Source organism: Acanthisitta chloris, unplaced genomic scaffold (assembly GCF_000695815.1).
Source record: "Acanthisitta chloris isolate BGI_N310 unplaced genomic scaffold, ASM69581v1 scaffold8768, whole genome shotgun sequence".
Lineage (NCBI taxonomy): Eukaryota > Metazoa > Chordata > Aves > Passeriformes > Acanthisittidae > Acanthisitta > Acanthisitta chloris.
In genome coordinates, this window is record NW_008685329.1 from 330 (window position 1) to 20,746 (window position 20,417).

General features: G+C 45.6%; 2 protein-coding genes across 2 annotated transcripts in view; one reads left to right on the forward strand and one right to left on the reverse strand.

Annotated features, from left to right (window-relative positions):
- Nucleotides 1-618: 618 nt before the first annotated feature.
- On the forward strand, nt 619-1,427 carry STBD1 (starch binding domain 1; the record flags this gene model as incomplete). The annotated part of the gene is made up of 1 exon (XM_009079713.1): nt 619-1,427. A coding segment is annotated over one exon (809 nt), but the record flags the coding sequence as incomplete, so codon positions are not given.
- A 4,366-nt stretch (nt 1,428-5,793) lies between these two features.
- CCDC158 (coiled-coil domain containing 158) overlaps nt 5,794-20,417 on the reverse strand; it is a gene marked incomplete at its 5' end in the record, with an annotated part of 15,414 nt that continues 790 nt past the window's right edge. Inside the window, 17 exons of the mRNA XM_009079714.1 lie at nt 5,794-5,896; nt 6,684-6,913; nt 8,038-8,105; nt 8,700-8,814; nt 10,460-10,585; nt 11,340-11,432; nt 12,548-12,706; nt 13,226-13,339; nt 13,454-13,605; nt 14,298-14,487; nt 15,810-16,265; nt 17,227-17,346; nt 18,124-18,238; nt 19,195-19,265; nt 19,583-19,910; nt 20,123-20,232; nt 20,378-20,410. Coding sequence (XP_009077962.1) covers nt 5,794-5,896; nt 6,684-6,913; nt 8,038-8,105; nt 8,700-8,814; nt 10,460-10,585; nt 11,340-11,432; nt 12,548-12,706; nt 13,226-13,339; nt 13,454-13,605; nt 14,298-14,487; nt 15,810-16,265; nt 17,227-17,346; nt 18,124-18,238; nt 19,195-19,265; nt 19,583-19,910; nt 20,123-20,232; nt 20,378-20,410 — 2,583 coding nt within the window. The remainder of the gene's footprint in view (nt 5,897-6,683; nt 6,914-8,037; nt 8,106-8,699; nt 8,815-10,459; nt 10,586-11,339; nt 11,433-12,547; nt 12,707-13,225; nt 13,340-13,453; nt 13,606-14,297; nt 14,488-15,809; nt 16,266-17,226; nt 17,347-18,123; nt 18,239-19,194; nt 19,266-19,582; nt 19,911-20,122; nt 20,233-20,377; nt 20,411-20,417) is intronic.

The window sequence follows — 20,417 nt, forward strand, 5'->3', positions numbered from 1 at the left end:
CTTAACCCATTCATGTTCTCCCTAAATGTCTTCGGGAGAGGAAATAGTGCTCGGAGTGCTCGGACTTGGGTTTGTCGCTGCTGAGCTTAATCCATTCCCCTTCTCCCTAAATGTCCGCGGGAGAGCAGACGGCGTTTGGGGTGTCTCGGGCTTGGATTTGTCGCTGCTTGGCTTAATCCATTCGCTTTCTCCCTAAATGTCTTCGGGAGAGGAAATAGTGCTCGGAGTGCTCGGACTTGGGTTTGTCGCTGCTGAGCTTAATCCATTCTCCCTAAATGTTCCTGGGAGGGCAGATGATGCTTGGGGTGCTCGGGCTTGGGTTTGCCTCTGCTTGGTTTAACTCATTTACGTTCTCCCTAAATGTCCGCCGGAGAGGAGACGGCGTTTGGGGTGTCTCGGGCTTGGATTTGTCGCTGCTTGGCTTAATCCATTCGCTTTCTCCCTAAATGTCCCCGGGAGGGGAGATGGTGCTCAAACTTGGATTTGCTGCTGCTCAGCTTAGTACATTCCTCTTCTCCCTTCTCCCTAAATGTCCCCGGGAGAGGAGATGGTGCTCGGGGCGTCTCGGGTTGGGGTTTGCCGCTGCTCGGCTTAACCCGTTCCCGTTCTCCCTTTCAGAGGATGCTGCGGCGAGCGCGGAGCCGGCGCTGCAGGACTCCACGGCTGCTGCCCTGTCCAGCCCTCCCAAGCCAGGAGAGGATCTGGAGGTTGTCCCAAAGGAAGAGCTTAACCATATCCCAAGTGGTGGAGTTTCGAGTGAACCTCTGGAGGTGGAGCAGCAGCTCCCGGAGCAGGACGCCACCGACTCCACAGAGCATCCAGCTGATACACCCAGCAGCCAAGGAGAACTGGGACCCCAGGTGGGACAGGCAAGTGATGGATGGTGCATGATGAACTTGGCAGGAACTTCTGAGGATGACTGTAAGGACAGAAGTGAGGAGCAGCCAGGTCAGCCAGCTGAAAGTAAGGACTTGGACCATGAAGAGTGGGAAGTAGTTTCTGAGCACCTGGTTGAGGGGGAGGCTGGAAAGGATGGCAGTATGGAAGACTCTGACAGCAAGGAATGGGAACAAGGAGACTGCTGTGATGGGGACTTGAAAGCCAAGAGGGTTGCAGCTGTGACCCCCATGTTCCAGAACATCCACGTGGCTTTCCGTGTGCACTACATCACACACTCCGATGCGCAGCTCATCGGTATCACTGGGGACCATGAGTGTCTTGGCCAGTGGAACAGCTATGTGCCCCTCAAGTGTGACAAGGATGGCTTCTGGTCCCAATCCATTAGTCTGCCTGTAGACACCAGAATGGAGTGGAAATTTATCTTGGTGGAGAATGGGAAGGTCAGGCGCTGGGAGGAATGTGGTAACAGGACCTTAGTGACTGAACATGAAGATCTAACTGTTCATCAGTGGTGGGGATACCATTAATGGGATGTTGGGAGCTGCTTATCAGTGGCAAACCTGCCTAGATGGATCACCAAGCCCCTAAACCTTAGGGGGGCTGCCCTTGCTCAAGTAGGAGACCCTCCTGAGTGCACAGCTCCATAAATCCCATATCCAACCCAGCTAAACCATGTGAGCAGCAGATCTCTGCCAGCCATCCCCTGTAGGAATTCATTTGGCAAGCTGAGAAATCAACTTTGAACACATGCTGAAGATATACAAGGTAGGCTGAGAAGGTGTGAGCAGCATTCCAAGCACCTGCCTGTCCAGGTCAGTCTGGACCCTGGACTTTGTGTTGCTTTGAGTGGAGCTCTGGGATGCATCTTTGTACCGACTGCTTGGGCTTGGGAAGTGTACTTGAAGGTGTGGTTGCAGGCACTGTAATAGGCACTTAAGTGTTTTAACTTATGTAATGTATTAAATAAACAATAAACATTTTCAGATTGACAGTCCCTTACCAATTGACCAGTGAACTGACTCGTTTGGGTAACTTGGAGTGAAGGGAGATACTTGACCTGAAATCTCTAAGGAGCTGTTGAGAAGTGGCTGATGCTCCTGGGTCTAACAAGGTTTAACTCCCAAATCCTTCATTCTCTACCCCTGCTGCCCAGCAATCACCTGGGCTCAAACTAAAGGCTTGGCAGACAGGTCCTTTTAGCCAGATCATCCTGCTGACAGGAGAACAAAGGTCAGAAAGGACTGTCTGGGCTTAATGAATTACTTTGTCAGGGTGGGAGCAGGCTTGGAAAAAAACCTGGAATGCTATGGTGGCTAGGGAATAGGCTTCTGGCTGGAACAGAGACAGGTGGCATATTCTGCCTACTGAGCAACAATACCACAGTATGGTTAGCAAATACTGTGCTGAAACTTGTATTTATTTCTTTGAAGACTAGGCTTTTCAGCATGAATTTTAAGTTGTGGCCTTCTAGTAAGTCAGAAGTAGAATACTTTCAGCCTCAGCTAGCTGGTATCTTTACAGGAGAGAAGCAGAAAGCTGCTCTGCTTCCCTGCTTTTTGTGGTTGTGGGTACAAACACATGTTGCAGCTCTTCTTGCAGAACCAAGCTCTGGCTTGCCAACAGCCCTTCCCTAGAGTGAGCTTGGTCTGGAGAGCACAGCTTTGTAGGAGCTCTGTAAGTATATAAATTAGCACTTGGGTTTGGAAGATGTACTTCAAAAAAAACATCACTGACCTAAATGCCTTTGCTGATTCCTTCCTGCTTTGCATGGTGGAGCAGTGTGAGTGTGTGGAATGGAATGGATTTTGGTGGAAGACTGGAAGATGAGCTTCAGAGGGTGACCTGCATCTGGTAGATAATGGATATGCAGTTGGTGGGACAATCCTAGAGCTGCTGTGAAGAACAGGTGTCTGAAATATTCCTACTGGGACCCCAGTTCCAGTTGTTTGATGGAAGAAAGCCAAGGAGAGTGGGTTGGGCTGTCTGTTCCTGCAGGCAGAGCCATGACCTGGCTCAGGAAAGGCTTGGGCAGGGATTGAGGGGAGGATGAAGAGGGAGAGAAGCTAAGGCAAAGGCACAGCTGCATTGGCAAGCTGGAATTTTCATGTTCTCATGTAGAGCAACAATTCCACTGCATTCTTTGCACTTAGGTTTTCTAGCATCAAACTGAAGTGGACAATATACCTAAGATGCAGAGGCACAGCCGAAGCAGGTGGTGATCTTCAGGAAGCTCTGAAGTCAAAGGAAAGCATCTCACTGCAAGCTGATTACAAATCTCTTTTCCATTAATGCAAGCCCTTCAAATAGTGAGATACTGTCAACTTAAAAAGCACTTGTCACACAGCCACGGCCATTTGGGTGTATTTATACACACATCCAGGCTTGTCTGAGGAGATTAACTGTGCTATTAGATTAAGTTATTCACTAGGAAGCTACTTAACCTGCACTAGAATAGATTCTCTAATGCAGTGATGAACATGTCAAACAGACCAACCCTGAGAAGCATCTCAAACCAAGAGCAATTTATTTCTTTAATGAAACACCCTGCACTTTGATCTTGCAGACAACAGACAGTCCTCAGGATTATACACCTTGCTGAATGATTGTGAGGTTTCTACAGGGTTCTGCAGCCTCTAAATTACTATGCCATTCACATCACTCACTGCCCTGCAGGGCTGTGCTATGTAAATTGTTACTGGTATGGTGAAAGGAACAGGTCTGGGTTTCAGTGCTGCTGGACGAGCTGGTAAGTATTTTCTCCAGGTTTAGAGAGATGTTGCCTCATTACTGAGTGCTCTATTCACTCAAGCATGAAGGGAGATGTAAACAAAGTTGCCTTGCTGCACAAAAAGGATGATGCTGGGCTGGCTGATATCTGTGTGATACAATGTCCTGGCTGTGAGAACAGTGAAGCTGTGCATGAGAAACAACTTACTGTTGACATTCCTGTGTGAATCTCCTCCGCAAAGAATAAACTGTCTTACTCAAAGCTTGGCAAAGCCACAAAGCCTTCAACCACAGTCCCACCGTTTGCTCATACCCCTGACAACAAACTTGTGATGAGCTAGACAAATTGGTGACTTTGAGGTGAAATGCAAACTGCTCCTGTTTGGGGTGCAAATGCTGAGCGTGCAGCTGGCTGGTGAGCTGTGCAGGCAGCCTGAGGGGCTGGGCTGGGCATGGACCAGTTCAAGGTCTCCTCCAGAAACCTGCATGGCAATTTGTTTGCTTCCTATTTGCTTTGCAAAGTCCATGCCCATCCCACATTCTCTCTGGGAGTTAAACTTATAGTTTGGAGTCTCTCCACATGTCAGCCTGGTGTTAGGTTTTCTCTCTAGGGGGTTGGTTGCCATCTGTGCTGGGCAACAGTCTAACAGTCCTCCTGTGCGATCCACCTGCATGCCAGGGGACAACAAAGTGCTATTGGGGCTGCAGAATCCAGGATGTAGACAGCTCTACATCCTTAGATGTAGAGGGACTTTATTTCATTCTAAAATAAACTGGTAGATAAATAAAATAACTATCCTTAGATGCTCTAAGCCCCAGGAGACTGTCACCTCCCCAGGCCAATTCTTTGCCTGCTGCTGGTGGCAGGGAGGAATCCCAGAGCTGTTCCCAACTCTGCTGGGTTCCAAGCAGAAGGATGTTAAGCTGCCTTTGGGCTTGGCAGATGTCACTCCCTTCTTTGTCTGACCTCCCCAGCTGCTCCCTGCTTTTGGCAGCTGGAACTCCTTTCAGCTTGGCTCCTTGAACACAATGGAGAGTGCACTTACCAGTGACCTTTCCCAACCTGCTGTCGCTTCTGATTCTCTACACCTGACCCTCTTCTTAGGAAAATCTGGCTAGGTTTGTCCAGTATGTATAGCAAGTCCAAACTATGACACAGGAGCCATCGAACATGATCCTTTCATTTGCAACTGATTTCTAGGAGAAGGGAGATGCCTCCATTAATACTGCAACTAAGGTTGCAACACTTGCAAAAAACATCAGAATCTGTGCAAAAGGATTATTAGGAAGTATAAAAAATTGCCTGAATTAAAATGCTGTTGGCAGTAACTGAGACCAGCTTAGTAACAACTCACTCATTTCTTCTCCCCACACAAGACACCAACTAAAGTTTGATGAGTCCATTCTGCTTAAAGGAATCATGGTATATCGAGAGTCAGACTCACAAGGAATTTGGGTTAGGTATGGAAGGAATTCTTCCCTGTGAGGATGCTGAGGTACTGGAAGAGTTTGCCCAGAGCAGCTGTGGCTGCTCCATCCCTGGGAGTGTTCCAGGCCAGGTTGGATGGGGCTTGGAGCAACCTGGGCTAGTGGAAGTTGTCCCTGCCCGTGGCAGGTAGTGGGATGAGATGATCCTTAATTTCCCTTCCAACCCAAACCATTCCTTGATTCTATAAGTATGTGCAGTCTTGCAGTTGTAGGTTGTGGTTCAACACTTTATCTCAACATTGACTGGAGCCATGGGCAGGTTTCCTGCTTTTACTGGAAGTACTTGGCAGTTCTGGGACATCCAGATAAACTGGAATTTACTGAGGTGCTAACATGAAATGTGGAGAGAGAGGAAAACAATTTATCTTAGAATGAAAAAGAAAAGCATCCAACAAATAATTTCAAAATTAACTCACTAGAAGTCAGGACTTGCAATAGTGTCAAGATCCAGGACACATGGAAGAAATGCTGGAAGCTGAAGCAGTCAGCAGTGCCCTGTGCCCAGTGTCCCTCACAGCACACAGCTACTGAAAATGTTGTGCCAGGAAATTAGTCTGAACTTGGAAGTATTTCCACTCCTCTCCTTTAGAAGTGAAAACTATAAACAAGACTTAAAAAACTGCAAGAGATTTTATTATTAGTCTTTAAAAAATAGAACATATTTCAAACACAATGTACCTACATGACAGTAATCACTGAAGTCTTCACTTTGAGAGCTTTTTCTACTTTCCCTTGGCTTTCTTTGTCTTCCCCTCCTGAGTTCTGATCACTGGCGACGTGGCTGAAAATAGCAGTGAGAAGGATTAGCTGAACACCATCTGATATCCAAAAGATCTGAGGCCTCAGGTGCAGCCACCTGGAGCTTCAGAACATCCTCTCATGTTAAGCTGTACTTATCAAGCCCTTTTATACATAAATATTAATAATAAGTGAGTTGCATTGATAAAAATGCAACATTTGTTTGCAATTCTTTATGTGAATAAGGAAAAAAAAATACTGAGGATATTAATGGATGGCAAAGGAGAAAAATGAGAACACTAAACTTTGGCTCTTTGTAAATAACTTGCTCAGTTTTACCCAGGTCAGGTGACTTGTGTGTCCCTGCCACATAAGATGTGGGGAATGAAGAACTTCCCAAATCCATGCAATGAGACTTAAAGGGGCAAAGGGGAAGAAATTGGAATATGCAATAAGCAGAAGAAATCCCATCTCACTTGGCATCCTGTCATACCAGGAGCTCAGGATACTATGCTCTATGTTTTTGGAGCCTGCTGCTGCCAGAGGATCCTGCAGTTTCCATCAAAGTGTCACCAGCTTGTTAAAAATTCCCTTTAATTGGAGCTGACAGCACACGAGGACAGTCCTGAGCAGCTGCCATGTCTGACATGCTAAGGATCTTGAAGCTCATTAGAGTTAAGGGGTTGAGCAACAGTGCACAGTGGAGTTAATCCAATTACTCTCCTAGGAGCAGGAGAATTGGGCACTGCTGGCAAGACAGACACATCCAGGCTGACCTCATGCAAAACCACAGGCAGTGCCTGGGCAGGCAACAGGAGCAGCTCCTGCACAGTCTGGGGTTTTCAGTAAAACAGGAATAATTGGGGTAAATTCTGGCACCTTGGCTTGTTATCTGCAACAATTCCACCAGGTTTTGCAGGTTTTCCACCTTGCTCTGTAGCCTCCTTGGTGTGTGCTCACTGGTTTCTATGGCCTGAGAGGCTAGGGAGAAAATTCTTCTTCTATTATCATTCTCATTACTATTATCATCATGATCATCATTATCATCCTCCTCCTCCTCCTGATTATATCAAACATCACATTATAATAATGATGCCATTATAAATCATCTAAGCACTCCCTTTAAATCAAAGTTTCCAGAGAATGACATTTACACCAATATTTCCAGTAACCCCCAGAGCTTGACTGGATGTGTTACAGGAACCACAACAGCTCCTACAGGTATCACTGCCAGTGTTGATGTCCAGCATCCTTACAGTCTACAGACCTGGATAAAGCAATTTGCCAGGCCTTAAATTCAGAGGTGTGTGGAATTTGTCTTCTCTTTGCAGAAGATATTAGCTGCTACATTTCTCTAACAATGAGTTTATCACAGAATAAACCTACTCAAGCAGAACTGTGACAGGGTGAAGGCACAGGTTGGGAAGAGACCCAGCCAAGCTCTTTGGATCAGGAAATGGGACTGGACATACCAATCTGGGAGGCTGTGGCTGCACCCTCTGGAGATCCAACCTCCCCTGTGTGCTCTGATGAGGCACTGGGGTCAGCCACAAGGCCATCAGGTGGAGTAGTTAACAGCAAGTACACTGGAGACCTTGCTCTGTATCTCTCCTGAGAGTCTTCCTTGGGGGAGGATGTGTAACATGGAGCTGCTGAGCAGGTGGATGCACTTCCTAGGAGAGATCCAAGCACAGAGCACTGAGCACACACCTCGTGCCAGCAGGAGGCTAAAAGCTCTTTACAACACATTTGTTTCTGTTGAAGTCATTGCCATGTGGAAATGGCCAGTAAACCTGGCAAGAAGGGAGAAATTCAGAGGGATTCCAGCTGATCTCTGAAGTGCCTGAAATTCTGACTGAACAATTAAATACCTCAGTGTCTGCAGGCAATTCTCACAGAAAACTCACAAAATAGGTAATCTGTGGGCTAGAAGACAGAAGGTGGCTAAGAGTAGTATCTCCAAACCTGCTGCTCAAAGCCACATCCTTCTACTTCTGTTTATGTTGCTAAATCCATGTCACCATGGTTCAAAAGGGACAGAGACTTTGCAATAGCACCTGCTAAGAGGTGTCTGAATAAATGCCCTAAGAAAACACACTCTATTTGAACTATATTTTAATGCAATATTCTGTAATGCTCCAGTTTGGCATCAATATGGCACAAATGCAGCCAGTGAAGACTTACCAAGGGGTGTGAGAGGCAGGGGAACCTCTTGGGACTGAAGATCTGCAGTAGGAGGGTAGGGAGGATCCCTGCAAGCAAAATGAAGGCAAAAGTTGCATTCTGGAAGGATTACGCTAAGTTTTGGTCATGCTAGCGAAGCTCTCACATGGAATCTCCAAGTCAGACATGGAAATTAGAAGCAAACAGTGTAAGTAAGTTCCAGAGCTCTTCCTTAGGGGAATGAAAGTGACACCACAGCTTTGTTTTGTCACTCCCAGGAGGCCTTTACCTTTAGGAATAAAGCAATACAAACAAGCTCAGTACTGAAGAAGCCTCAGAAGCTGAACCTCAGATGAGTACTCAAAGAAGGTTGCTCAGCTGAGGCAAAGCACTTCCCACTGGCCTAAAAAGGGAAGCACTAAGGGCGAATGGTGTAGTCACCTAATTCCCTACCTCCTAAAGCATCTGAGGCATCTGGCAAACAACAGAAGCTTTGGAAGCTTTCATATTATCTCAAACGTATGGATAAGCCCACCTCTCTTGCAAAAACACATCCTGTGCTGCTTCTGAGGCATGTGAGCAGCCAGATCCCAGTTTAGAGGAGTACCAGCACACAAGAAAAGTATCAGTGTATTACTCTTACACTGCATTCCTTGTGGTTGCAGAGGGTGATCTGCTCTCACCACTGCAGCAGAGACCCACAGAGGCAACATCACTGTCTGAGCCTGTTAGTTCTTGAAGAATCCTCTTTAGGTCCTCCAGTGGTTCTTCCTTCGAAGTGTGCAGCTTGGAAGGCATCTGGAACAAAACCATTCAGTTGCAAAGTATTTGCAAAGGCACTATGACAATTCTTACCTCTACTCATCCAAACCCACATGTTTTTTCACTCTTCACTCTTGTTTTCTCCTCTTTAACCCATGACCACAAGTATTGCTGTGGAGGACACAAACACAGTGCTGAAGACAGGCAGAGAAGTCTGTCAGGGTGTTTTCTAGGCACTCCTTCCTGTAGCAGCTGATCTGTCTGCACATACAAACCCCTTTATTGTCCCAGAGATGAAGTGCAATATCACTCCCATTTCACTGCTCAGGACCTGAGGCAAAGACCTGGTTCAAACCACCTTCTCTTGCTGTGGGAACTGGATTTCTCAGGCTACTCATGCTCAAAGCTCTGCTCCCACTGAGCTCTGCTCCATCTGGGGATGGCTCTGCCTGGAAACATTTTGCTCCCCTATTTCCATTGTAATTTTCAATGGGAACACTCTGGTTTCAGTAGAGCTGATACGGAGGACAAACCCTCAGCTTCATTATGGGTCAATGTGTTACTGAGTCACAGCAAATCCACCTGTCCCACATTCCAGCTGAGAAACTAGACTATCACCCAAGCAGAGTCTGTCTCAAGGGTTGGAGCTGCTTCATTCCATGCAGGAGCCAAGAAGATTAAAGTAGACTTTGATTCAAGTGCTCCTACAACGTGTTAGGTCCTTACCAAGGTGCTACATAAAAAATGAGTCCTTTCTCCTTCCTTATCCTCAGAAGTATGAATTGATGGACTCAGAGAGAAGGGAATGGGAGTGCCTGATGCTGCAGGGATTTCAGGGAGTCACCCACCACCCTTTGTTCCTCCATGGAAATGTTTGCCACCACATCAGAAAGCAAACCAGAAAGTGCTACTGGAAAATATCTGCACTGACTTGTATTTCTCCTACAGGCTGTGGGGTAAAAAAGTGATGGAAACACCTCTACCAATCTCCGTGGGAGATCCATCGGGTCCTCCTGGAGGTTTATACAAAATCTATAAGAAAACACCAAAAGATTTGACTTTTTTTTTGTATAAGAGATTTGAATTGATGTTTTCTGCAATGAAAAATCAGAACAACACTAGGATTTAATTGAAATCCAAATGCAGATGTACACAGGCAAAAGGAAGGACAAGGATGTGGATAAAACTGGTCAAAACCAGTGGAGATCTCCTCAGAGAAACATTTAAACATCAATCACACAATTTAATTTATCAAGGACTATGCACAAGTTTACTTTCACTGTCAAATGTAAATGATGTACAGCAAGTACTAGCAAAAGAAAGTGGAAACCAAACTGCTTAGAGATCAGAACCTTGAGCTTTAATATCTTGTAAATGTTATTGGGGATAGAGGTCAAATAAACTCCTGGCACAATCTACAGGATTTTTTAATTGTCCAGTTGGTTTTTGCATAAAAAAAAGAGAACTGAAAGGTTATAACATACAAGAAGCTAAACAAAATGATTTCATCTTTGGTGTTAAGAATTCACTCCTGGACATTCCAACCAAATGTTCTCCCACTTAGAAATTCCATGTAATTTGTACTCTTTGGAGGTTCCTGTTCTGAGATAGGGACTCACCTGAGGACCACGGGAGGTGGCAGGGACTCACCTGAGGGGCAGGGGAGGTGGCAGGGACTCACCTGAGGGGCAGAGCTGGCCAGGAGCAGGGGAGGTGGCAGGACAGCAGAGTGCAGGTGGCACAGAGGCACCAAGTACTGCAGCCTCCCTGAAGCAGACACTGATGAGTAGCCTGGACCCTGCAGCTCCTGGGGGAAAACAGGAGCCAAGCAGAGTTTATGGACACAGACAAGATGCCAACTGCATCAGGGCATCTTTTTTAGCCAAGTCTCTTACAATATGCAGCACTCAATGCCAAAAATACTTGTTACTCTTCACTAGGTGTGCTCAAAGCCCTTTCAGGGACTGAACTGGGAGTAAGAAGAGCAGTTTCATTTCTTTTCAGAACTGAACATAAGCTCTGGAACTCAAGTGCAGTAAACCTCAGGACCACCACAAAATTCACCTGTCCCACAGTTGTGGCACCTTTTTTTCCCCCGTTTTCCCACCTTAGCTGTTCTTCATTTGAAGTACTTGTTGTATTGCTTATGTCATTTGTGTTTTGAATGTAACGTTTCATTTCTCATTCAGAACTGAAACAAATGATGATTTCTTATGCCACAACTGCTGCTCTGAATGTACCATTCATTTGTAGCAGCAGTTTCATTGCAGCCTGAATAGCCCACAGTTATAAAGAAGGCAAAAATAAATAACATTCTTTACTAATCTCAAAAGTAAAGACAGAGATTGGACTAAATCTATTTGGTTTGTTGCCCTTACTGTAAATAGCACATCCAAAACTGAAATTGTGGACATGGCTCATGCAGCAATGAGGAATTCCATGTAAAAAAAGGGTGTCAGAACACAAACCTTTCAGAGTTCTCTGTAATAAACAGGGGTAGACCTAAAGTTAGGACCCAAAGCAAATGCTGTTAGGCCTGTGAGTCCCAGGCACACACTTACTTTCACATCCAGAGTGTGCTGCAGCCTGGAGCGCATTGCCTCCTGCTCCTGGCACTGGATTATGCCCTGGCACTCTGCAAACTGCATGGATGCCTGGAAAAGAGGACACAAAGGACATGAATTAACTGTGCTAACTCTCTGTGGATTTCCTGTTCTCTCTCTGATAAAGAAACCAGGTACATATACAGATGATGTTATTTACCTCTTGCTACCAGTACAGAAGCTGAGGGATGACCTGGTGCCTTTCTTGAGGGGCTCACAAGAGCAACTGAGTGGTTATATGATCCTGGCAGGCACAACGTGCACATCAGGATACCCCAGAGGGGAGAGAATCCTGGCAGGGACAGCCCCAGACCTCCTGCACACCTCTGGGATCAGAAAATTCAGCTGTGCTGATGAGGCAAAACTACACTCAGGGTTCTAAAAGGGATGGCTGAGGACTCTGTTGACCTTTGTAAAGTGCTGTACACACTTTCTTCTTTAAAAAGTTTGTCCTGAAAAGGGGTGAAATATCTAGACACTGCAAGAAAGTTGTTTCCTGTGTCAAGCATTTAAAGAAAGGAATGTCACACTTGGGAGGAGATACCACAAGTACTTCTACCCCTTTTCAAAGCCGTTTGAAGGTGACACCTTACATAGACATTTGCATCCTGAGAAGCAGTCCTGAGCAGCTGGAAAGGACTCTTCCTTCTGGAGGAGCAGCAGCTCTACCTGCAGTAAGCTCCCCTGTAGTCAGAGCTGAACCTAGCCTTAGGGATCAGGTCTGCCAGCAACAGGAACCTCAGCTAAAAAAAGGTAAAAACCAAATCAAACACCATGTTCTTCAAAATCTCCCTCTCCCTGAGGGACCCACAGGGAGGGGGCTGAGATGGGCACTTGGATCCAGGGCAGCCCCTGTGGTACTGAAGAACAGAGCAAGGAGCTGTGCCCAGAGCCAGGGGAAGATCTGGAACATCAGTCTACAGCCTGGACAGAAAATTTGCATTAAATTCCCTGCAGTTTGGGTTTCCCTGAGCTGGTAAGGAGTGAAAGAATCCCTTTGATGAAAATAGAAGCCTTTTACCATTAAAAAACCAGAGGTAGATCCTCAGGTAAGGATCTTACAGCATATGTGAAAAGAACATACTAAATACAACCTTTCTTTACCCAGGTGGCTGTAGAGAAAAGCACCCAGAAGCATCCCTGAACTGCAAGTGACCTTAACTCACTTTATCAAGGGCTGCCTCCATCTTAGACAGCTTTTCTTTCAGTCCCTTGTCTCGTGCCCTCAGGATCTCCAGTTCCCCAGCAAGCCTGATGTTTTCTGCCCTGACACAGCTCAGTTTTTGACTCAGCTTACTATTTTCTTCTCTGAGGTGTTGCTTCTCCTGATTTTAAGATGAGGACAATGAACTATGAGTAAAAATGTTTTACTTTGGACATGTTTTCTGTAGTTTTTTTCATCCTTTTAGCTTTGAAAGACCTGAATTAACCCTTTGAGAAGTGCAGATGTTGCAGCTTGCAGAAAGATGAGGTTTGACAAGAAGGCAGGTCTTACAAGGAAAAGTACAGCTGGACAGGTGAAACAATGTCTTAAGATCCATTTTGACACTAGAATTTTAAGCTTCAGCACCCACAGGATCCAAAGGCAGTGAAGAGGTAGGACAGGTTGTAGTGAATAGATAGAAATGATCACTCAGAGAACTACAGCTGCTGGTGACTGAATGATTGGCACAGAAAGGCAAAAAGCATAGCATAAAAGCAGCAGGAGGACAGGGATGTGCCAACTACGCCAAGTAATATTCCCTTTGGTCCTTCATGGGCCAAAAGTGCTTTTGGCCATGCATTTCTCCCAGGACAGATTTCCCTAAATCCAGTTAAGTACTTCTACAAGGAGCTCTAGTGACCTTAGCTGTGTTAGTTGTTGCCTCTTCCAAGAACTGAATCTTGCTTTGTAATGCATCTATGTGTCGTCTCTTGGCTGTGATCTGCTTCTGCATTCTCACTGCAGCTTCCAGAGCTGCAAAACACAAGGATAATTCTCAGTGAACAGCACTGATTATGGCTGTAATGCTTACAAAAATCCTCTTGCTGGTAAGACGAATGTGTGTGGTTTTGGGGAGGTTCAATTCATCATTACCATCAGATCCCTCCATGCTCTTCAGAGCAGTCCTAGCCTGTTTCAGTTCAGCTTGGGCAGATTTCAGATGCATTTGCAGCCCGTTTGCAGTGTTCTCCATCTCCTTGATTTCACCCTGGTAATCCCTCTTCAAATCCTCAAATGCCTCTGGTGAGAGTAAAGCAAAGATTGAAATTAGAGTGACAAAAAATGTCATTCTGCTGGGCTAAGATTACAGATCTGTCACCAGCTTGTGATAAAAGAAGTGCTTTTGGGTGCTTTCTGCATCAACAGAGTTGCAGAGAACACGTGCAGAGAACAAAGCACATGACCAGCAGCATCTGGCCAGGTGCAGTGCAGGTTTAACTGAGCAGCTTCCTGAATTTTGGTGGTTGCTTTGGGTCCAGCCCCTATTTTTCTTATGTATTTTTAATGTATTATCTTGATGGGTTTTCCCACACATTAACTGTGAAAACAGTGAAGTTAGAGCATCAACTTCAAAGCAAAGTTACCACAAAGCTCCACTGCAATTTGACTATAGATGGTTAGTGGGATCCACTAGTGGAGAAAGGGATCAAGTCCCTACTCTGTGATTCCCTAGATCTGCTTCTGTCATCTCCAGAACCAGGTGGATTTTCAGCATTTTTGCTCAGGGTGGTGAGTGACTGCCTCCCCCCCCCACCCCGACCGTGCCAGAATCCCATGCCATGACAGCTCTCCAAGGAAATCCAACCACCCCGTGCTGACAGGGACCTGCTGCTGTCCCAGCTCCCATATTTGGATTCAGCCAGCAAGCTGCTCCTTTATTTTTAACAACAGCCCAATTTAGCAGCTGTGGGAGCTGAACTGAGCCTCCCTACCTGCCAGGCCAGCGATCTGGCTCTGACCAGCCTGGAGTTCATTCCTCAGCTCATCTTTTTCCAGCGTCAACTCCTTCAGAGCCCGGAGCCTCTCACTGCATGTGTTCACCAGGTGAAGCTTTTCCAGCTCCAGCAGGCTCAACCTGGCCTCCATTTCATGTATTCTGGCTTCTTTCTCATCCTGTACAACCTGCTTACAGAAAAACCAACAGAAACTATGTGTAATACACGTAATTGGAGAAAATCACCACAAGGATGTGTAAATGTCATTACTGTAAATCTCAGTTTGGGGTAATGTCGTGGTTTAACCCCAGCCAGCAGCCAAGAACCATGAAGCCTCTCACTCACTCCCCCACCAGCGGGATGGGGGAGCGAATTAGAAGGGTAAAAGCTACAAAAACTCATGGGTTGAGATAAAGACAGTTTAATAGAGAAAGCAAAAGCTGCACACACAAGCAAAGCAAAACAAGGAATTAATTCACTGCTTCCCACAGACAGGAGGTGTTTAGCCATCTCTAGGAGAGCAGGGCCCATCACGCGTAACGGTTCCTTGGGAAGACAGACGCCATCACTCCAGATGTCCCCCCTTCCTCCTTCTTCCTCCCACCTTATATACTGAGCATGATGTCATATGGTATGGAATATCCCTTTGGTCAGCTTGGGTCACCTGTCCCAGCTGTGTCCCCTCCCAGTCTCCCATGCACCCCCAACTTCCTTGCCAACGTGGCAGTACGGAAAGCAGTAAAGGCCTTGACTCTATGTAATAACAAAAACATCAGCAATAACAAAAACGTCTCTGCATTATCAACTCTGTGTTCTGCACAAAACCCAAACATAGCCTCATACTAGCCTCTGTGAAGAAAGTTAACTCTACTGCAGCTCAAACCAGCACAGGTAAGAAGGAAGAACAGAGTAAAAGAGATGAATTACTTGTGTGAAAGTTCCTAATCCAGGCAAAAAAGAGGCAACAGAATCCTATCTGATGGTTTATAGCATGTTTAACCTCACTGGGTGTGGGTTATGAAAGTGATTTCCATCCTCCTACAGCAGCAGTTCCTCCATGTCCACTCCTAATTCTCCACTGCCTCCTCACAGAAGAGGATGAAATTCCCTACCTGGAGTTTGGCTGAGGGTGCTGACCTGCATAGGACTACCACATCCTGTATTTCTTGCCTGAGAAACAGCCAGTTGCCACCAGTGTCCCCAGTCTGGCATTCTGAGGGCTCCCTGCTGCTGCTTCTCAGCGACACTTGGTGTTTCTGGCTCTGTTCTGGTGTGGACAGTTGCATCAGGATGGCAACTGCATCTTTCACCAGCCTAATGGCAGCAGAGAACTGTTCATTTTTGGTGGTGTTGGGATAATATTGTTCTTCTCTGCCCATTAGCTCTTTCAGTGCAAAGAAGGGGCTTTGCCTGACCTTCTTTAAAACCACAGCATCAGCACATTTAGGTAGAGATTTCAGAACAGACATTTGCTGTCTTAAAGACAGCAATACAGGATTGTTTGCACACCTTGAGCTCTTCTACTTTGAGTTTCCAGCCACTGATCTCTTTTACCAGCTGGGATTTCTCAGCTTCCATAGCTCCAGTAGCTCGGCCAAGCTGGACCACCATCTGGGCCATGCGATCAATTTGCTCCTGGAAGACCTGAATGATCCTTTCCTTCTCCAGCACCTGCAGCTTCAGTGTTCCACACCCTGACTGCACCTTGTGTAAGCAGTCTCCTCCCTTCTTTAGAACCCGGCTGCCAAGCTGGGAATGTAGCTCCTGGACTTCCTGAGTGGGAACCCCAAGGGCTCTCTCCTTCTCTGCCAGACCTGACACTGCTTTCTCAGCAGCCTTCAAATCCACTTGCTTGGCTGCAAGGTCCTCCTCAGCTTTATGGAGTGCTTCCTGGGTTGTCTCCAGCTGGACAGTCAAAGAGGAGATTCTTCCACTGCTTTCATTTTTTCCCTTACTTGCAGCCATCTGAGGAATAAAAACGTAAGGATCAGCCAAGAGAAATATTTGTTTCTACCTTTAGAATGTTCTAAAGTTAATCTCCAGCATCTGAGTTATACAGGAAAATTAGGTCAGCAGGGTCTGTTCCTCTTATTCCTCCCTCTCTCTTCTAATAAATGAAGCATTGCTTAGAATATTGGCTTTTAATCACAGAAAAAATGTTAAACTGATGTAAAAAAGTAACTAATAAACTGGCAATGCTAGTATAAAATTTAAAGCAGTCAAGGCTAAAGAACTTCAAGTGTTAAAACTCAACTGACTGCACTGTAAATTGGGGGGGAAAATATTTCCATGAATAACTTATTACTGGTTCAACTCCTGCAAGCAGCAATATGTAAAGCACAAAGCACCGTGACTCGGGAACTGCTAGCAGCACAAAACAGGAGCAGCAGAAAAGGGTGAACTTCCTGGAGGGAGGATTTTGCAGGGAAAAGAATGGACTGGGAAAATGGAGAACAATGGGTGAGTTAGCTCAAGCCTATGGTTTGGGGGAAGTGGATCTTTACTCATAGTGCAAAGGAGGGTATCTAATTCCAGCTCAGCTTTGAGGGGGCTGAAGTCTGCTGGTTCTGACTTTTGCTGCTGTTGACTATTTGTACATTGGATAAGCCTTGCAAAATACATGGGAAGGGACCAAGGTTCCTCCACAGAGGGACCTGACTGTGAGGTCCAAGTGAAGGTGGCTCAGCATCTTTAAGGGGACTTGCATTGGATTCTGTGAATTCAAATCTATGCCTGAATGTCCTGCACTGCTAATGGCAAAGGCCTTGGGGCCTTGCACAGCTAACTCAAATTTTGAGCCAAAAATAATCCTTAAACTTGGTTGATAATTGAGGGGGAAAAAGCAAAGTGAAAATCTGAACAGCAGCAGCAGCAAGGAGAAGCTTTCAGAAAGCACGAGTTTTTCAATACTATCCCTTGTTTTTACCAGTAATCGACAGATTTGGGCATTCAGAGCAACAGGTTCTTGGCCACGTTGGTCCTGTTCTGTCTGAGCTTCTGCTACCTCAGAAGGAGCTATGTGAAGCTGCTCCTCAAGGTCCCTGACCTAGAAAAAGACAAATGCTCATTAAGAATTATCTTAATGTATTCTGTTTTCAACGGTGCATTGGATTTCTTCTAGTTTCCTTCCAGGTTCTACTCAAAAACAAGTCCAAATGTCATCTTTTAGCTCAGCAGAGTTGTGCTCTAGGTGTGTTCCCAGTGGTGTTGTCTTGGTTAAGTGGATAAGCTCAGTTTCTTTGCAGAGCTAACTGGGGCTCTGGAGAACCATTTGGTTCCATTGCAGAACTAATTAGGGTTCTGAAGAATCATTTGGCTTCCAATCTGACACACAGCTCTCCAGAAACTCCTCACCTGCACCATAAACACTGAATGGAATAGGGGAAAAAAAAAAGACCTTTTTCCACAGGTCTTTCTGAACACACTCAGAAATCTACAGGCAAATATATTTTTCACCCAGTGGTGGTCACCACTTTTGGAAGGAGGCAACTTCTGGTGGTGCATGAGAGGATGGACCAACCTACGAGGCCTCTTAATAAAGGTATTTTTATGTGCCAGTGATGTTTGTAGCACAGAATCAGGTTAGGTATTTCCACAAGGCAAAACTGTTTGGTGATCAGTAAGTTTTGCAGAGCCATTTTGTTCTGGAGAAAGAGAGCTTGTTCTTTCATACAGAGTGAAGGATAATGTCATTTGTCTTAGTGTCCACAGAGGTTTTCTGGAGCAAATTCTCATCAACAGACTTTTTTCCTTCTGCAGCTGGTGCATTTCAGGAATCCACATATTCAGTCTCATTGGCACTAATGTGCAAATCCATACCCACCTTGTTTGTATAGATCCTCTTTGCTTCTCCCAGTTGGGAATGGAGCTGAGGAGCTGTGGACTCCAGGTGACTGCCTTGATGTGGGTGCACAGAATTTGGGGCTCTTGCTTGTTCTCTGAGGAAAGTTTGAGGTGGAGAAATCAGAAACTCCAAGAACCATGAGAGGAGAAGCCTCAGCCTCCTGATTCTCAGCCTGCCCCACACAGAGCTATTTTACCTCTCCTCTATATTGCATAGTTTTATGGGTTTTTTTGGGGGAGTTATTCCCCCTTTTTCCCTCATTTCACAATTTCTGCAAGGAGTGTTTGACTTTAAACAAAGGCACTGAGAACTCAGAAGTGTAGGGCAGAGAGTAGAATGTATTAGCAGGCTAAGCTTTCTTTCAATTTAAGATTACTCTTAACAGTCTCTAAACCCTTTCTAAATGAGCCCCGTGAGCTGAATGAGCTGCAGGCACTGTCAGCTTTGCCAGGCTGTGCTGCCACCTCCTGCTCAAGTGACTTCTTAGCAGCTCACTCCTGTTCCACAAAGGAAATACTGGTTAGAATTTTCATCTTGGCAAAGAGTAACCTCTTCCAGTAGTCAGAAATGCGATAATTTTGATGTTCTGTTATTAAATATTGAGCTATAAGCCCCTTTCTCTTGGAAAGGTGACTGTGATTCAGGCAGCAGGGCAAACTAGAACTTCTCAAACAAAGGACAAAGCTCAAACCAGCAAGGAAAAAGCTGATTTAACCACCAAAAGGATGACTTTTCCTTTAACTAGTGCAACTAGTGTCCCAACAAACTTCCACACGTCCACCTAAGTGACTGATCACACTTAGAAAAGTGTAGAGGTTCTACAAAATGGTACTTTTGAGGCAGTAAATAAAGCAGGGACTTGTCAGCATGGAAGAAAAAAGCAGCAGAAAGTCATGACCAAAAAACATCTGGATGGAACAGTTATTAAGGTCCTCAGAAGTATCACTTGCTACCCCCAAATACCATCATCATCATCAAGGAATTATCTGTGGAACATGTGGGAAAAGGTCTATTTATGTTTTATGAATGAAAAAAATGGAAAACAGGCACCTAAATTGATGTTGCTGAAGTTCTTTCTGCGTCTGTGAATCCTTTTTCAGTGACTGAAGCTCTTCTTCAACCTATTGTGAAGAGATGAAAACAACAAACCCCTAAAGAAAAGACAATCTAAACAGCATCCAAAGGGTAATTTCCTGCCTTTTCCTTCCACCTTGGCCTGTGGAAATGTGCACAACAAAGGCTAAATCTCAGCAATAAACCCAGTCTCGAGCTGGGACCAGTACAAACGACACCTCAGGTGGAAATTGGCATTCACACCTCTATGCCATCACCCTTTCCCCAGCCCAGGTTGGAAGGAGTTCATGGAGTTTTCAGAGATATTCTCTAAAAACCAAAAGACAAAAGTGTAGGAAGGAAAATCAGCACTTTCCTCACATACCAGGACAACTTTTTGTTTGAGGTGTGACACCTCTGAGTCCAGATCTTGTAGGACATCAAGGAATGCTGTGCTCAGGTGGTGGAGGAGCAGGCTGGGAACATTACCACGCTCACAGACTTTCCTGCCTGTGCTGTCTCTGCAGCCCATCAGGATGCCATGGAGTTCCACCAGCACTTCCTCATGGCTGTGGACCATCTGTTTCAGCTGTTCAGCTTGGCTGTCAGCCTCCCTCAGCATCTCCTGCTGCAGCTGGTTGGCAGCTTCCAGCTCTCCAATTGTGTTCCTGAGCTGTACTTTAACTTTCTCTTGGCTCTGCAGCTCCTTTTGTCTGAATTTGGAAACAAACATAGAAAACAGGATTCATACTGATTTTTATCCTAATAGGTTTAATATTTCTCTTGATGAACTGCTGGTTTTAACAACTAAACAGTAAGTTGTTTGCTAAGCCGAGTGTTATTCCTGAAGGGAAGTTTCTCCCTGAGGACTGTGCCTCTCAAAGCCCATGTGGACACCCTGCATGATAGATCTTGGCCTTCATACCTGGTATCCTGCAGCACATCTCTTTCCAACTGCACTTCCATCAGTTTGCTCTGCAGATCAGCAATGATCAGGCTTAAACTCATTTTCTGTTGCTCAGGTAGCTCAGTGATCTAAAGGAGAGGAAAAATACCCATTCAATCAAGCTAAACCAACCAAAATACTGAAGAGGCTGCTCAAAACAGCACTCGGGTAACTGCTCAAAGACTAAGCAGTGAGGAAAACCAACAAGAGCTGATCTCAATTTAAGGAGCTCACCTTGTGCAGCCTCTTCTGCACATTTCTGCCTTTCTCAGGG